At 48.3% G+C, this 19,472-nt stretch overlaps 1 protein-coding gene across 4 annotated transcripts in view; it reads right to left on the reverse strand.

Annotated features, from left to right (window-relative positions):
• The window catches only part of LOC124006179 (Down syndrome cell adhesion molecule-like protein 1 homolog), a 206,560-nt gene that overhangs the window by 8,635 nt on the left and 178,453 nt on the right, over positions 1–19,472 (reverse strand). For all 4 annotated transcript variants that reach the window (XM_046316016.1, XM_046316014.1, XM_046316017.1 and 1 more), the window contains exons 22-26: positions 17,245–17,398; positions 15,493–15,610; positions 14,873–15,036; positions 14,678–14,776; positions 249–437 (exon numbers count right to left, since the gene is read on the reverse strand). In XM_046316016.1, coding sequence (XP_046171972.1) covers positions 249–437; positions 14,678–14,776; positions 14,873–15,036; positions 15,493–15,610; positions 17,245–17,398 — 724 coding nt within the window. The remainder of the gene's footprint in view (positions 1–248; positions 438–14,677; positions 14,777–14,872; positions 15,037–15,492; positions 15,611–17,244; positions 17,399–19,472) is intronic.

A 19,472-nucleotide genomic window follows, 5' to 3' on the forward strand; every position in this document is an offset into this window, starting at 1 on the left:
TTGGGGGCAGGAAGGTGTTAGTTCTCACTTAACACTCATTTAAAAAAAATTTTTTTTTTAAGTGTGACTGAATATGAATCCACCTATCCACCACATTTACCTTTATTTATCTCACAGCTATAACCATGTTGCTCCATCCACTTCAGCTCCCTCCCTCTCTGCCCATCTTCGCCTCTCCTGTCCCCTAAACACCTCCCATTGTCCCCGTATCACCCGGTCCATCCTCCCCCTCTCGCACGACCCCTCACCTCGTCCGTGGGTCTTAGCCTCGATGATTTCACTGATGCGTCCCGCTCCCACGCTGTTCTTGGCGGCCAGTTTGACCTTGTACCAGGTGCCACAGCGCAGGTTGTCCAGCTTGAAGGACCTCTCACTGGAACTGATGAACACATCCCTCCACCCCTCTATGTTGTCCACCGAGTACTGCAGCACGAAACCTGGGGAGCACACACACACACACACACACACACACACACACACACACACACACACACACACACACACACACACACACACACACACACACACACACACACACACACACACACACACACACACACACACACACACACACACACACACACACACACACACACACACACACCATGATAAGGGCACATTTTTCCTATTTTCAGACTTCAACCTTCTGTTGAACTGCAGTGCATGATACAAATCGAGAAAATGAGAAAAAAATACATTACATGTAAATAATTTAACATTTAAATGCACCAGATACCCATATATTTATGCTATATTCAGCTGGCTCATTCAGCTGGTTCATATTTCATTGTGACAGTACCGCTGGAAAACACCAGAGGACAATGGTGCATCACACATCTCCTCCAATACCAAAGATCCAGATGGAGAAGGCTGCATTCATGACTGTTCTATGCCGCCATTACTTTCCCAGAAGCTCCCAGCTAGGTTCGGGACGGCGCTGACTGGGCATATATGCAAATGAGAACACATTATGGCGTCTGCAGTCATAATCAGCTGCCTTGGATTTATCTCTCTCTCTAGCTCTCATCTCGCTCTCCCTCTCTTATACTCTCTCCCTCTCTCCCTCTCTTATGCTCTCTCCCTCTCTTATGCTCTCTCTCTCTTATGCTCTCTCCCTCTCTTATGCTCTCCCTCTCTTATGCTCTCCCTCTCTTATGCTCTCTCCCTCTCTTATGCTCTCTCCCTCTCTTATGCTCTCTCTCTCTTATGCTCTCTCCCTCTCTTATGCTCTCCCTCTCTTATGCTCTCTCCCTCTCTTATGCTCTCTCCCTCTCTTATGCTCTCTCCCTCTCTTATGCTCTCTCCCTCTCTCATGCTCTCTCCCTCTCTCATGCTCTCTCCCTCTCTTATGCTCTCTCCCTCTCTTATGCTCTCTCCCTCTCTTATGCTCTCACCCTTTCTCCCTCTAGACAGATGAATGGACGAAAGGACAGACGGACAGTTGGACAGCCAGAGGGACAGACAATAAACTTACAGAGATAGATTGTATTAGTCTAAAACAGACAAGGTGACTCAAAGACTGCATGTCGAAAAGGTGTGTAACAGTCGTGGCCAAAAGTTTTGAGAATGACATGAATATTAATTTCCACAAAGTTTGCTGCTTCAGTGTCTTTAGATATTTTCGTCAGCTGTTACTATGGAATACTGAAGTATAATTACAAGCATTTCATAAGTGTTAAAGGCTTTTATTGGCAATTACATGAAGTTGATGCAAAGAGTCAATATTTGCAGTGTTGATCGTTCTTTTTCAAGACCTCTGCAATCTGCCCTGGCATGCTGTCAATTAACTTCTGGGCCACATTCTGACTGGTGGCAGCCCATTCTTGCATAATCAATGTTTGGGGTTTGTCAGAATTTGTGGGGTTTTGCTTGTCCACCCGCCTCTTGAGCATTGACCACAAGTTTTCAATGGGATTAAGGTCTGGGGTGTTTCCTGGCCATGGACCCAAAATATTGATGTTTTGTTCCCCGGGCCACTTAGTTGTCACTTTTGCCTTTTGGCAAGGTGCTCCATCATGCTGGAAAAGGCATTGTTCATCACCAAACTGTTCCTGGATGGTTGGGAGAAGTTGCTATCGGAGGATGTGTTGGTACCATTCTTTATTCATGGCTGTGTTCTTAGGCAAAATTGTGAGTGAGCCCACTCCCTTGGCTGAGAAGCAACCCCACACATGAATGGTCCCAGGATGCTTTACTGTTGGCATGACACAGGACTGATGGTAGCGCTCATCTTGTCTTCTCCGGACAAGCTTTTTTCCGGATGCCACAAACAATCAGAAAGGGGATTCATCAGAGAAAAGGACTTTACTCCAGTCCTCAGCAGTCCAATCCCTGTACCTTTTGCAGAATATCAGTCTGTCCCTGATGTTTTTCCTGGAGAGAAGTGGCTTCTTTGCTGCACTTCTTGACACCAGGCCATCCTCCAAAAGTCTTCGCCTCACTGTGCGTGCAGATGCACTCACACCTGTCTGCTGCCATTCCTGAGCAAGCTCTGTACTGGTGGTGCCCCGATCCCGCAGCTGAATCAACTTCAGGAGACGGTCCTGGCACTTCCTGGGCTTTCTTCGGCGCCCTGAAGCCTTCTTCACAACAATTGAACCACTCTCTTTGAAGTTCTTGATGATCCGATAAATGGTTGATTTAGGTGTGAAGCCCTTTTTGCCCTTTTTGTGCAAAGCAATGATGACGGCACGTGTTTCCTTGCAGGTAACCATGTTTGACCGAGGAAGAACACTGATGTCAAGCACCACCCTCCTTTTGAAGCTTCCAGTCTGTTATTCGAACTCTATCAGCATAACAGAGTGGTCTTCAGCCTTGTCCTCGTCAACACCTGTGTTAAAGAGAGAATCACTGACATGATGTCAGCTGGTTCTTTTGTGGCAGGGCTAAAATACATTTACATTTAACATTACATTTAAGTCATTTAGCAGACGCTCTTATCCAGAGCGACTTACAAATTGGTGCATTCACCTTATGACATCCAGTGGAACAGCCACTTTACAATAGTGCATCTAAATATTTTAAAGGGGGGGGTGAGAAGGATTACTTTATCCTATCCTAAGTATTCCTTAAAGAGGTGGGGTTTCAGGTGTCTCCGGAAGGTGGTGATTGACTCCGCTGTCCTGGCGTCATGAGGGAGTTTGTTCCACCATTGGGGAGCCAGAGCAGCGAACAGTTTTGACTGGGCTGAGCGGGAACTGTACTTCCTCAGTGGTAGGGAGGCGAGCAGGCCAGAGGTGGATGAACGCAGTGCCCTTATTTGGGTGTAGGGCCTGATCAGAGCCTGGAGGTACTGAGGTGCCGTTCCCCTCACAGCTCCGTAGGCAAGCACCATGGTCTTGTAGCGGATGCGAGCTTCAACTGGAAGCCAGTGGAGAGAGCGGAGGAGCGGGGTGACGTGAGAGAACTTGGGAAGGTTGAACACTAGACGGGCTGCGGCGTTCTGGATGAGTTGTAGGGGTTTAATGGCACAGGCAGGGAGCCCAGCCAACAGCGAGTTGCAGTAATCCAGACGGGAGATGACAAGTGCCTGGATTAGGACCTGCGCCGCTTCCTGTGTGAGGCAGGGTCGTACTCTGCGGATGTTGTAGAGCATGAACCTACAGGAACGGGCCACCGCCTTGATGTTAGTTGAGAACGACAGGGTGTTGTCCAGGATCACGCCAAGGTTCTTAGCGCTCTGGGAGGAGGACACAATGGAGTTGTCAACCGTGATGGCGAGATCATGGAACGGGCAGTCCTTCCCCGGGAGGAAGAGCAGCTCCGTCTTGCCGAAGTTCAGCTTGAGGTGGTGATCCGTCATCCACACTGATATGTCTGCCAGACATGCAGAGATGCGATTCGCCACCTGGTCATCAGAAGGGGGAAAGGAGAAGATTAATTGTGTGTCGTCTGCATAGCAATGATAGGAGAGACCATGTGAGGTTATGACAGAGCCAAGTGACTTGGTGTATAGCGAGAATAGGAGAGGGCCTAGAACAGAGCCCTGGGGGACACCAGTGGTGAGAGCGCGTGGTGAGGAGACAGATTCTCGCCACGACACCTGGTAGGAGCGACCTGTCAGGTAGGACGCAATCCAAGCGTGGGCCGCGCCGGAGATGCCCAACTCGGAGAGGGTGGAGAGGAGGATCTGATGGTTCACAGTATCGAAGGCAGCCGATAGGTCTAGAAGGATGAGAGCAGAGGAGAGAGAGTTAGCTTTAGCGGTGCGGAGCGCCTCCATGATACAGAGAAGAGCAGTCTCAGTTGAATGACTAGTCTTGAAACCTGACTGATTTGGATCAAGAAGGTCATTCTGAGAGAGATAGCGGGAGAGCTGACCAAGGACGGCACGTTCAAGAGTTTTGGAGAGAAAAGAAAGAAGGGATACTGGTCTGTAGTTGTTAACATCGGAGGGATCGAGTGTAGGTTTTTTCAGAAGGGGTGCAACTCTCGCTCTCTTGAAGACGGAAGGGACGTAGCCAGCGGTCAGGGATAAGTTGATGAGCGAGGTGAGGTAAGGGAGAAGGTCTCCGGAAATGGTCTGGAGAAGAGAGGAGGGGATAGGGTCGAGCGGGCAGGTTGTTGGGCGGCCGGCCGTCACAAGACGCGAGATTTCAAATAATAAATAAATAAAATACAGTGGAAATGTTTTTTGGGGGATTCAGTTCATTTGCCTGGCAAAGAGGGATTTTGCAATTAATTGCAATTCATCTGATCACTCTTCATAACATTCTGGAGTATATGCAAATTGCCATCATAAAAACTGAGGCAGCAGACTTTGTGAAAATTGACATTTGTGTCATTCTCAAAACTTTTGGCCATGACTGTATACACACAATGGGCTCTATTTCTTGCTGGCGTTACGTCAGCGCAATCGTCAAACGCACACTTGTCTGCAGTTTTGACCTGTTAAAACCGTCACTCTTATATTTCTAAACCCTAGGGCTAGGAGTTGGTCATTTACCAGAGTACACTGAACTAATACGCACACTGCAAATTGAACACACGCTGAACACACACACACAGCACAGTAGTCAGATAATCAATGTGACAGCTCCTTAACTGGGAACCAAAACAGAGTGTACACCAGTCAATAAACATAGAGCACGGCATGCAAACTGACAAAGCTTGCTAGCTGAGGTGCGCTTCTTCGAAATGCGTGCCAAAGTTCCAATTTGGTGGGGATATTTAAGACCAATGCATTCACCAAGTAATCAGACATCCACTTTTAATCTACAGTGCATTCAGAAATGATTCATACCCGTTGACTTTTACACATTTTCTTACGTTACAGACTAATTCTAAAATTGATTCAATTGTTGTCTACACACAATATCCCATAAACAGGCTTGTAGAATGTTTTTAAAAAGTATAATTAAACAGAAATATCACATTTACAGAAGTATTCAGATCCTTTAGTCAGAACTTTGTTGAAGTACCTTTGGCAGCCTAAAGTCTTCTTGGGTATGACGCTACAAGCTTGGCACACCTGTATTTGGGAGTTTCTCCATTTATTCTCTGCAGATCATCTCAAACTCTCTCAGGTTGGATGGGGAGCATCGCTGCACAGCTATTTTCAGGTCTCTCCAGAGATGTTCGATCGCGTTCAAGTCCGGGCTGTGTCTTTGGCACTCAAGGACATTCAGAGACCTGTTCCAAAGACACTCTTGCGTTGTCTTGGCTGTGTGCTTCGGGTCGTTGTCCTGTTGGAAGGTGAACCTTCACCCCAGTCTGAGGTCCTGAGCACTCTGGAGCAGGTTATCATCAATGATCTCTCTGTGCTAGTCTCCCAGTCCCCGCTGCTGAAAAACGTCCCCACAGCATGATGCTGCCACCACCATGCTTCACTGTAGGGTTGATGCCAGGTTTCCTTCAAATGTGACGCTTGGCATTCAGGCCAAATAGTTCAATCTTGGTTTCATCAGATCAGAAAATCTTGTTTCTAACGGTCTGAGAGTCCTTTAGATTCCTTTTGGCAAACTCCTAACGGGCTGTCATATGCCTTTTACTGAGGAGTGGCTTCCGTCTGGCCACTCAACCATAAAGGCCTGAATAGTGGAGTGCTGCAGAGATGGTTGTCTTCTGGAAGGTTCTCTCATCTCCACGGAGGAAGTCTGGAGCTTTGTCACAGTGACCAACGGGGTTCTTGGTCACCTCCCTGACCAAGGTATTCTCCCTCAATTGCTCAGTTTGGACAGGCTACCAGCTCTATGTAGAGTATTGGTGGTTCCAAACTTCTTCCATTTAAAAATGATAGAGTCCACTGTGTTCTTTGTTGATACCCATCCCCAGATCTGTTCCTCGACACAATCCTGTCTCGGAGTGCTACGGACAATTTATTCGAACTCAAGGCTTGGTTTTTGCTCTGGCATGCACTGTCAACTGTGGGACCTTGTATAGACAGGTGTGTGTCTTTCCAAATCATTTCCAATCAATTGAATTTAACCCAGGTGGACTCCAATAAAACATCTCAATAAGGAGCAATGAAAACAGGATGCAACTGAGCTCAATTCTGAGTCTCACAGTTGTTGCTGTCACTCGTTATTGTAGCCTACGGTATTAACCTCTTGAACCTCTGGGGGCAGTATTTCATTTTTGGATGAAAAACGTTCCTGTTTTAAACAAGATATTTTGTCACGAAAAGATGCTTGACTATGCATATAATTGACAGCTTTGGAAAGAAAACACTCTGACTTTTCCAAAACTGCAAAGATATTGTCTTTGAGTCCCACAGAACTAATGCTATAGGCGAAACCAAGATGAAATGTCATACAGGAAGTGAGCCAGATTTTGAATGCGCTATGTTCCAATGTCTCCTTACATGGCTGTGAATGCGCAAGGAATGAGCCTACACTTTCTGTCATTTCCCCAAGGTGTCTGCAGCATTGTGACGTATTTGTAGGCATATCATTGGAACATTGACCATAAGAGACTACATTCACCAGGTGTCCGCTCGGTGTCCTCCGTCGAAACTATTGCATAATCTCCAGGTGCGTTTTCCATTTTGTTCAGAGGAGAAACCAAACTGGCACGAGTGGTTTATCATCGAATAGATATGTGAAAAACACCTTGAGGATTGATTCTAAACAACGTTTGCCATGTTTCTGTCGATATTATGGAGTTAATTTGGAAAAAAGTTTGCCGTTGTAATGACTGAATTTTCATTTTTTTTCTTAGCCAAACGTGATGAACAAAACGGAGCGATTTCTCCTACACAAATAATCTTTTTGGAAAAACTGAACATTTGCTATCTAACTGAGAGTCTCCTCATTGAAAACATCCGAAGTTCTTCAAAGGTAAATTATTTTATTTGAATGCTTTTCTTGTTTTTGTGAAAATGTTGCCTGCTGATTGCTAGGCTTAATGCTATGCTAGCTATCAATACTCTTACACAAATGCTTGTGTAGCTATGGTTGAAAAGCATTTTTTTTAAAATCTGAGATGACAGTGTTGTTAACAAAAGGCTAAGCTTGTGAGCCAATATATTTATTTCATTTCATTTGCGATTTTCATGAATAGTTAACGTTGCGTTATGGTAATGAGCTTGCGGCTATAATTACGCTCCCGGATACGGGATTGCTCGTCGCAACAGGTTAAATAAACTGTAGTAGCAATCAACGATGGACTTGGATGATAATATTCTGTGCCCCCCAGGCAATTTGGAGTTGGATGACAACGCAAAGACCATCCATAACTTACAGAACTTGAGACTAACGTATACACGCAATGCCTTGATTGGCCAATGAGTGGCCAAGCCCTTGGCACACCTACAACTTGTTTATTCATCAAAAACCAACCATTCCGCGCCACCGCCAGCTATTGAGCTCATAATAAGGGCTGTGGAAACAGCAACATTTCAGACGCCCCTGGACCTAAAGCTCCACCGCCAGCAGTTAGATTTACCATTGCATTAGGTTTGTTAAAATAGAGCTCACTGAACAAATAGACACACTGAACACACACACTGAACACACGCGTAGTACCGGTAGTCAGATAATCAATGCGACAGCTCCTTTAACTGGCAACCAAAACAGAGTGGACACCAGTCAATCAACAGATAGCACGGTATGCAAACTAACAAAGAGACAGAATGGAGAGACAAACAGAGGGCAAGCAGAGAGACAGACAGAGGGCAAGCAGAGAGACAGACAGAGGGCAAGCAGAGAGACAGACAGAGGGCAAGCAGAGAGACAGACAGAGGGCAAGCAGAGAGACAGACAGGGGGCAAGCAGAGAGACAGACAGGGGGCAAGCAGAGAGACAGACAGGGGGCAAGCAGAGAGACAGACAGGGGGCAAGCAGAGAGACAGACAGAGGGCAAGCAGAGAGACAGACAGAGGGCAAGCAGAGAGACAGACAGAGGGCAAGCAGAGAGACAGACAGAGGGCAAGCAGAGAGACAGACAGAGACAGAGGGCAAGCAGAGCGACAGACAGAGGGCAAGCAGAGAGACAGACAGATGATGAGAGAAGAGCATTAACCCTCCCCGCTGTGTTCGTTTCCTGTTAATTCATTCTGTGTTCCCGGTCCAAAATGACCGCCCCATTATAGCTGATTATAAATCCATAACAATACATATATTATCACCTAATGTTGTGTTAGATCTTTTATCAACTTAAGTTCTTGTGAACGTTACAAGTTTGGAACTTCTATTTGCTGTAGGCCTCATTGACCTGGGCTCATACAACTCGTTTTTGAGTTAAAAAAAAGCATAATGTATGGATTACTTTGACTGTAACAAATACTCAGATGAAACATATTGTGCCATTCATCACTGGCTACTTTGTGTCAACGTTTAACAAGGACATTTGTTTTGAAACCATTTCAAATGTTTAAATAGTGGCAGGGGTTTACGTCATCAACCTGGGATATGGCGTATTTCTTTGGCCCTGGGGTCATGCTGATTACATTTTCAGCCGACAGCTGACCTCTTCTCTCAGGTGGGGATGAAGACCAGGACAAATTCCCATTCTTTGACCGGAATGTAACAACAACCTCAGCAGGGCCCTCTTCCTCATCACTGGAATGTAAAAACAACCTCAGCAGGGCCCTCTTCCTCATCACTGGAATGTAACAACAACCTCAGCAGGACCCTCTTCCTCATCACTGGAATGTAAAAACAACCTCAGCAGGGCCCTCTTCCTCATCACTGGAATGTAACAACAACCTCAGCAGGGCCCTCTTCCTCATCACTGGAATGTAACAACAACCTCAGCAGGACCCTCTTCCTCATCACTGGAATGTAACAACAACCTCAGCAGGACCCTCTTCCTCATCACTGGAATGTAACAACAACCTCAGCAGGGCCCTCTTCCTCATCACTGGAATGTAACAACAACCTCAGCAGGGCCCTCTTCCTCATCACTGGAATGTAACAACAACCTCAGCAGGACCCTCTTCCTCATCACTGGAATGTAACAACAACCTCAGCAGGGCCCTCTTCCTCATCACTGGAATGTGACAACAACCTCAGCAGGACCCTCTTCCTCATCACTGGAATGTAACAACAACCTCAGCAGGACCCTCTTCCTCATCACTGGAATGTAACAACAACCTCAGCAGGACCCTCTTCCTCATCACTGGAATGTAACAACAACCTCAGCAGGGCCCTCTTCCTCATCACTGGAATGTAACAACAACCTCAGCAGGGCCCTCTTCCTCATCACTGGAATGTAACAACAACCTCAGCAGGACCCTCTTCCTCATCACTGGAATGTAACAACAACCTCAGCAGGGCCCTCTTCCTCATCACTGGAATGTAACAACAACCTCAGCAGGACCCTCTTCCTCATCACTGGAATGTAACAACAACCTCAGCAGGACCCTCTTCCTCATCACTGAAATGTAACAACAACCTCAGCAGGACCCTCTTCCTCATCACTGGAATGTAACAACAACCTCAGCAGGATCCTCTTCCTCATCACTGGAATGTAACAACAACCTCAGCAGGGCCCTCTTCCTCATCACTGGAATGTAACAACAACCTCAGCAGGACCCTCTTCCTCATCACTGAAATGTAACAACAACCTCAGCAGGACCCTCTTCCTCATCACTGGAATGTAACAACAACCTCAGCAGGGCCCTCTTCCTCATCACTGGAATGTAACAACAACCTCAGCAGGACCCTCTTCCTCATCACTGGAATGTAACAACAACCTCAGCAGGGCCCTCTTCCTCATCACTGAAATGTAACAACAACCTCAGCAGGACCCTCTTCCTCATCACTGGAATGTAACAACAACCTCAGCAGGACCCTCTTCCTCATCACTGGAATGTAACAACAACCTCAGCAGGACCCTCTTCCTCATCACTGGAATGTAACAACAACCTCAGCAGGGCCCTCTTCCTCATCACTGGAATGTAACAACAACCTCAGCAGGACCCTCTTCCTCATCACTGGAATGTAACAACAACCTCAGCAGGACCCTCTTCCTCATCACTGGAATGTAACAACAACCTCAGCAGGACCCTCTTCCTCATCACTGGAATGTAACAACAACCTCAGCAGGACCCTCTTCCTCATCACTGGAATGTAACAACAACCTCAGCAGGACCCTCTTCCTCATCACTGGAATGTAACAACAACCTCAGCAGGACCCTCTTCCTCATCACTGGAATGTAACAACAACCTCAGCAGGGCCCTCTTCCTCATCACTGGAATGTAACAACAACCTCAGCAGGACCCTCTTCCTCATCACTGGAATGTAACAACAACCTCAGCAGGACCCTCTTCCTCATCACTGGAATGTAACAACAACCTCAGCAGGACCCTCTTCCTCATCACTGGAATGTAACAACAACCTCAGCAGGACCCTCTTCCTCATCACTGGAATGTAACAACAACCTCAGCAGGACCCTCTTCCTCATCACTGGAATGTAACAACAACCTCAGCAGGACCCTCTTCCTCATCACTGGAATGTAACAACAACCTCAGCAGGGCCCTCTTCCTCATCACTGGAATGTAACAACAACCTCAGCAGGGCCCTCTTCCTCATCACTGGAATGTAACAACAACCTCAGCAGGACCCTCTTCCTCATCACTGGAATGTAACAACAACCTCAGCAGGACCCTCTTCCTCATCACTGGAATGTAACAACAACCTCAGCAGGGCCCTCTTCCTCATCACTGGAATGTAACAACAACCTCAGCAGGACCCTCTTCCTCATCACTGGAATGTAACAACAACCTCAGCAGGGCCCTCTTCCTCATCACTGGAATGTAACAACAACCTCAGCAGGACCCTCTTCCTCATCACTGGAATGTAACAACAACCTCAGCAGGACCCTCTTCCTCATCACTGAAATGTAACAACAACCTCAGCAGGACCCTCTTCCTCATCACTGGAATGTAACAACAACCTCAGCAGGACCCTCTTCCTCATCACTGGAATGTAACAACAACCTCAGCAGGGCCCTCTTCCTCATCACTGGAATGTAACAACAACCTCAGCAGGACCCTCTTCCTCATCACTGAAATGTAACAACAACCTCAGCAGGACCCTCTTCCTCATCACTGGAATGTAACAACAACCTCAGCAGGACCCTCTTCCTCATCACTGGAATGTAACAACAACCTCAGCAGGGCCCTCTTCCTCATCACTGGAATGTAACAACAACCTCAGCAGGACCCTCTTCCTCATCACTGGAATGTAACAACAACCTCAGCAGGGCCCTCTTCCTCATCACTGAAATGTAACAACAACCTCAGCAGGACCCTCTTCCTCATCACTGGAATGTAACAACAACCTCAGCAGGGCCCTCTTCCTCATCACTGGAATGTAACAACAACCTCAGCAGGGCCCTCTTCCTCATCACTGGAATGTAACAACAACCTCAGCAGGACCCTCTTCCTCATCACTGGAATGTAACAACAACCTCAGCAGGGCCCTCTTCCTCATCACTGGAATGTAACAACAACCTCAGCAGGACCCTCTTCCTCATCACTGGAATGTAACAACAACCTCAGCAGGACCCTCTTCCTCATCACTGGAATGTAACAACAACCTCAGCAGGACCCTCTTCCTCATCACTGGAATGTAACAACAACCTCAGCAGGGCCCTCTTCCTCATCACTGGAATGTAACAACAACCTCAGCAGGGCCCTCTTCCTCATCACTGGAATGTAACAACAACCTCAGCAGGACCCTCTTCCTCATCACTGGAATGTAACAACATCCTCAGCAGGACCCTCTTCCTCATCACTGGAATGTAACAACAACCTCAGCAGGGCCCTCTTCCTCATCACTGGAATGTAACAACAACCTCAGCAGGGCCCTCTTCCTCATCACTGGAATGTAACAACAACCTCAGCAGGACCCTCTTCCTCATCACTGGAATGTAACAACAACCTCAGCAGGGCCCTCTTCCTCATCACTGGAATGTAACAACAACCTCAGCAGGACCCTCTTCCTCATCACTGGAATGTAACAACAACCTCAGCAGGACCCTCTTCCTCATCACTGGAATGTAACAACAACCTCAGCAGGACCCTCTTCCTCATCACTGGAATGTAACAACAACCTCAGCAGGACCCTCTTCCTCATCACTGGAATGTAACAACAACCTCAGCAGGGCCCTCTTCCTCATCACTGGAATGTAACAACAACCTCAGCAGGGCCCTCTTCCTCATCACTGGAATGTAACAACAACCTCAGCAGGACCCTCTTCCTCATCACTGGAATGTAACAACAACCTCAGCAGGACCCTCTTCCTCATCACTGGAATGTAACAACAACCTCAGCAGGACCCTCTTCCTCATCACTGGAATGTAACAACAACCTCAGCAGGACCCTCTTCCTCATCACTGGAATGTAACAACAACCTCAGCAGGGCCCTCTTCCTCATCACTGGAATGTAACAACAACCTCAGCAGGACCCTCTTCCTCATCACTGGAATGTAACAACAACCTCAGCAGGACCCTCTTCCTCATCACTGGAATGTAACAACAACCTCAGCAGGACCCTCTTCCTCATCACTGGAATGTAACAACAACCTCAGCAGGACCCTCTTCCTCATCACTGGAATGTAACAACAACCTCAGCAGGACCCTCTTCCTCATCACTGGAATGTAACAACAACCTCAGCAGGACCCTCTTCCTCATCACTGGAATGTAACAACAACCTCAGCAGGGCCCTCTTCCTCATCACTGGAATGTAACAACAACCTCAGCAGGACCCTCTTCCTCATCACTGGAATGTAACAACAACCTCAGCAGGACCCTCTTCCTCATCACTGGAATGTAACAACAACCTCAGCAGGACCCTCTTCCTCATCACTGGAATGTAACAACAACCTCAGCAGGACCCTCTTCCTCATCACTGGAATGTAACAACAACCTCAGCAGGGCCCTCTTCCTCATCACTGGAATGTAACAACAACCTCAGCAGGACCCTCTTCCTCATCACTGGAATGTAACAACAACCTCAGCAGGACCCTCTTCCTCATCACTGGAATGTAACAACAACCTCAGCAGGACCCTCTTCCTCATCACTGGAATGTAACAACAACCTCAGCAGGGCCCTCTTCCTCATCACTGGAATGTAACAACAACCTCAGCAGGACCCTCTTCCTCATTACTGGAATGTAACAACAACCTCAGCAGGGCCCTCTTCCTCATCACTGGAATGTAACAACAACCTCAGCAGGACCCTCTTCCTCATCACTGGAATGTAACAACAACCTCAGCAGGGCCCTCTTCCTCATCACTGGAATGTAACAACAACCTCAGCAGGACCCTCTTCCTCATCACTGGAATGTAACAACAACCTCAGCAGGACCCTCTTCCTCATCACTGGAATGTAACAACAACCTCAGCAGGACCCTCTTCCTCATCACTGGAATGTAACAACAACCTCAGCAGGACCCTCTTCCTCATCACTGGAATGTAACAACAACCTCAGCAGGACCCTCTTCCTCATCACTGGAATGTAACAACAACCTCAGCAGGGCCCTCTTCCTCATCACTGGAATGTAACAACAACCTCAGCAGGACCCTCTTCCTCATCACTGGAATGTAACAACAACCTCAGCAGGACCCTCTTCCTCATCACTGGAATGTAACAACAACCTCAGCAGGGCCCTCTTCCTCATCACTGGAATGTAACAACAACCTCAGCAGGACCCTCTTCCTCATCACTGGAATGTAACAACAACCTCAGCAGGGCCCTCTTCCTCATCACTGGAATGTAACAACAACCTCAGCAGGACCCTCTTCCTCATCACTGAAATGTAACAACAACCTCAGCAGGACCCTCTTCCTCATCACTGGATTGATCCACATCGGTTGACTCTTGGTCTGGATCATATTCTGTGTTGTCTTCAACTTCTGACACTTCCTCCTCTAATGCATCTTCACTGTCATTTTCCTTGCCTCTCTCCTCCTCACCAGTGTTCATGATCAATTATATGATCAAGAGCCTCACATACAGTATATCATTTGGTCATTGTGCTGCCACAGAATGAATTGTGAGCAAGTCCTCAAAAAAGCTTTATATACCAGAGCTGCGAGACAAGTTCTATATATTATTGAAACTATAACACAATAACACACACACACACACACACACACACACACACACACACACACACACACACACACACACACACACACACACACACACACACACACACACACACACACACACACACACACACACACACACACACACACACACACACAGTAAGACTTGTATATACCTCTGATGGAGGATCCTCCGTTGTCCCCGGGGATCCAGGCCAGGGTGATAGAGGTGGAGGAGGTGGTGGAGACAGTCAGACGGGGCTGGTCCGGAGGAACTACGGGGGGGGGGGGGGCAGGGGACAGACATGGTCAGCACATCACAACTGGTTGACCAATAAAAGGAGGGGGCTGACAGTGCGCTGGGGGCTCACCTTGCACCAGCAGGTTGACAATGATGGTGTCAAAGCCCAGCGTGTTGGTGGCCGTGCACGTGTAGTACCCAGAATCCTCAGCTTTCACCGAGCGTAGGACCAGCGTGCCATTGGCCATGATGAGCCTCTGACCGTCCAGAGTTACCGGGATGGCTGTGTCCTCACTGAGAGAGAGGGAGGGAGGGAGGGAGGGAGGGAGGGAGAGAGAGAGGAGAGAGAGAGAGAGAGAGAGAGAGAGAGAGAGAGAGAGAGAGAGAGAGAGAGAGAGAGAGAGAGAGAGAGAGAGAGAGAGAGAGAGAGAGAGAGAGAGAGAGAGAGAGAGAGAGAGAGAGAGAGAGAGAGAGAGAGAGAGAGAGAGAGAGAGAGAGAGAGAGAGAGAACAGAGAGAGAGAGAGAGAGAGAGAGAGAGAGAGAGAGAGAGAGAGAGAGAGAGAGAGAGAGAGAGAGAGAGAGAGAAGAGAGAGAGAGAGAGTGTGAGTGTGTGTGAGAGAGAACACTGATTTAACACTGGTCCAGTGGATGGTGGAGTCGGGGTTCTAGAGATGGAGGGAGGTAGTCATGGTGGTAATGTGTCGGGGGGGACTGACAGAGAGGAGGGGCTGAGGAGGTTAGGGTCTCACCTGTCTTTGGTCCATTTGATGGTGGGGGTGGGTTCGCCCACTGAGCTGCAGGGTAGCCTCACCTCCTTCATCCAGGGAGTGGTCACCGTACCTCCGAACGATAGGATCTTAGCTGGTGCTGAGGGAGGGTTGTGACACAAGTTGAGAAAGAGTTGCTTTGAGAGGTAATAGGTCTGTTGTTCAAATCTAGTCAACAGTATACTAATTAACTTGAATATTTGATGTATTTTCATGTAATCAATCAATGTACAATACAGGTCAGTACAGGTCAGTACAGGTCAGTACAGGTCAGTACAGGTCAGTACAGGTTAAGCGTAAGGGGACAGGTTCAAACACATTTCAATAACGAAGGAACAAAAGGATTAGAAAAGAGGGCGCATATCTGATCAAATGAATGTGACAACAGCAATGGCCTGTTTTCATTCACATGGAACCTGTTTGCATTTGGAGTCTCAGGCACACAAACCTCCCTCCCTCCCTCCCTCCCTCCCTCCCTCCCTCCCTCCCTCCCTCCCTCCCTCCCTCCCTCCCTCCCTCCCTCCCTCCCTCCCTCCCTCCCTCCCTCCCTCCATGCCTCCCTCCCTCCCTCCCTCTCTCCCCCTCTCTCCCTCCCTCCCTCCCTCCATGCCTCCCTCCCCCCCTCTCTCCCTCCCTCCCTCCATGCCTCCCTCCCTCCCTCCCTCCCTCCATGCCTCCCTCCCTCCCTCCATGCCTCCCTCCCTCCCTCCCACTGTCTTTTGCACTCTTGACGTCTTAATGCAAGTGCTCTTGTGCTGTGGCTGAATGCAGTATTGAGTGGGCCAGCCTGGAGCACACAGCCTTTTACTACTGCTGCTTATCAGCTGGCACAGAGAGAGAGAGGCACACACACACACACACACACACACACACACACACACACACACACACACACACACACACACACACACACACACACACACACACACACACACACACACACACACACACACACACACACACACACACACACACACACACACACACACACACACACACACACACACACACAGAGAAAGAGACAGAGCCAGTCGCAGGAAGAAAGGAGCGTGTGCACTCCCTTACTCATTTTCTCTCCCTCTCGCCCTCTCTTCAATCCAAAGGCCATTGATTATACTGCCCTCCTCATTTGCCCAGTCAGACCCTCTGCTGCTCCGGGTATTAACCAGGTCTCCCTCCCTCCCTCCCTCCCGCCTCCATCCAGGGCAGGTTAGCTCATCTGAGCAGTTCCCCCTTAGCTCCTCATATCCTCATTAAGAACACTGGCCTCTGTCAGACAGCACGCTCCCTATCAATCAGGGGAGGATGGACAGAAATGACGAGTGAGAGTGAGAGTGAGAGAGAGAGAGAGAGAGAGAGAGAGAGAGAGAGAGAGAGAGAGAGAGAGAGAGAGAGAGAGAGAGAGAGAGAGAGAGAGAGAGAGAGAGAGAGAGAGAGAGAGAGAGAGAGAGAGAGAGAGAGAGAGAGAGAGAGAGAGAGAGAGAGAGAGAGATGGAAGGTTAGAGACATAGGAGCGATGAATAGAGAGAGGAGAAGGAGAGAGGGGGGGACAAGAAAGGGAAGAGAGAAAAGACGAGAATGAACACAAAGTGAGAGGGGGAGAGCCAGGGAAACATCTGTGATAGAGTGATGGGCGGAGGGAGAACAAAAAGCTATGAGGTTAACCAACCCCGTAACCCCCTTAAACGCCATCCCCGTGCCCCCTTCCTCCCGACAGCCCCGTGGAGGACTCACCCTTCCCAGCAGGCTCCACAGTGACCTTGTCGCTGATGTTCCCCCGTCCGGCGGTGGTGACGGCGGCGGCCCAGATGAGGTACTGCTGTCCGCGGTTCAGGTGGGTGACCCGGTAGAACAGCAGCTCGGGGTTGGCCTCGTACTCACTGGGAGCCTGGTTGGAGAAAACATCACACTGTCCACTCCGGCGCTGATCTAGAATCTGTTTTAAACTTTACGGTCCTAATCAATAAGATTATATGGACAGATCCTAGAACAGCGCTCCTACTCTGAGATGTCCTACTCCGAGATGGATACAGGCCCTAGGCTCCACACGCTATGAGAACAATGGTGGACTACATGCTACACTACATTATTTTTCTGCCATCAAAATGCCACAGTGTGTATAGAGTGTAGAGTTGATGGGGAGGAGGGATGGGGGACTGATGGGTGAGTGAAGAGAGCATGGGGGGGCACAAAGACCCCCTCTAGAAAAGAGAGAGAGAGATAGGGGAAAAGGAAAAGAAGAGGAGACCGCGGGGAGTGCAGGCGGTTAGACGAGAGCGAGGGAGGCAGACAACGGAGGACAGAACAATCAGACAGCCAGAGATATCATTAACAATCAGACAGCCAGAGATATCATTAACAATCAGACAGCCAGAGATATCATTAACAATCAGACAGCCAGAGATATCATTAACAATCAGACAGCCAGAGATATCATTAACAATGAGACAGCCAGAGATATCATTAACAATCAGACAGCCAGAGATATCATTAACAATCAGACAGCCAGAGATATCATTAACAATGAGACAGCCAGAGATATCATTAACAATCAGACAGCCAGAGATATCATTAACAATCAGACAGCCAGAGATATCATTAACAATCAGACAGCCAGAGATATCATTAACAATCAGACAGCCAGAGATATCATTAACAATCAGACAGCCAGAGATATCATTAACAATCAGACAGCCAGAGATATCATTAACAATCAGACAGCCAGAGATATCATTAACAATCAGACAGCCAGAGATATCATTAACAATCAGACAGCCAGAGATATCATTAACAATCAGACAGCCAGAGATATCATTAACAATCAGACAGCCAGAGATATCATTAACAATCAGACAACCAGAGATATCATTAACAATCAGACAGTCTAATGAGGGCTATCTCCTGCAGGCAGCAGCAGAGGAGAGCACACACACACACACACACACACACACACACACACACACACACACACACACACACACACACACACACACACACACACACACACACACACACACACACACACACACACACACACACACACACACACACACACTGTGGCAGATATGACCTGGGGATGGATGCCAGGGCTCTGTATAATTGTAGTGTGTTTAAGCCAGCCGTGTGTCTGCTGTCTAGACACATCCTCATCACTGTCCAGACACACACATTCCGCGCCCCTTGCCCATCATACACCCCCCAGGTGCCCCAGCACCCAAGAAGTGCCCCCCCCACACCAAATGAGTATGTGGCCCTCCAGCTGCCCAGCCTGTCACTGTGCTGCTCATCTTTACACAGACTAGAGAGAGAGAGAAAGAGAGAGAAAGAGAAAGAGAGAGAGACAGAGAGAGAGAGAGAGAGAGAGAGAGAGAGAGAAGGAGAGAGAGAGCATATCTCCATATCCATACAGTATCACAGTATGTTGTTGTGCAAAATGGTTTATTCTGGGCACATTTATTCACGTATTCATGTTGTTTTTCACTGTTTCTCACCTGAACGCAGCCCTGTGGAGATCTATTGGGGTGTCTGGCTTCATCGAAGCTTTCTTCTCTTCCCTCTGTTCCCTCTCTTTCTCCCTTCCCTCCCCTCTCTTTGTCTCCCCTGCCCCCCCCCTCCTCTCGCCATCTCCCCATCGTCTGTCCTCCCGCTCCCTCTATCTCTCTTTCCTCCTTGTGTGCTCTCTCTTGTTCCTCTCTTTTCCTCCTTTATTTTTTCTGCCTCTCAGGCTTTCTTTCTGGAGGGTGGAGGATGGATGGATGGTGGGAGGGGAGGGAGGAGTGTGTGGCGGTGTAACGGATATTAAAATATCCCTCCGGCGCGGAGATAGTGCTGATCCGGGGAGCGATAGAGGGAGATAATGAAACGAGGAACAAAAGTACTCCCCGCGCGGCGTGTCTGACCCAACCTCCCCTCATCCCTCTCTCCAGTCGCACTCATTTACAAAGTAATCATCCCTCACACGG

This window comes from Oncorhynchus gorbuscha, linkage group LG19 (assembly GCF_021184085.1).
Source record: "Oncorhynchus gorbuscha isolate QuinsamMale2020 ecotype Even-year linkage group LG19, OgorEven_v1.0, whole genome shotgun sequence".
In the NCBI taxonomy this organism is placed as follows: Eukaryota; Metazoa; Chordata; class Actinopteri; order Salmoniformes; family Salmonidae; genus Oncorhynchus; species Oncorhynchus gorbuscha.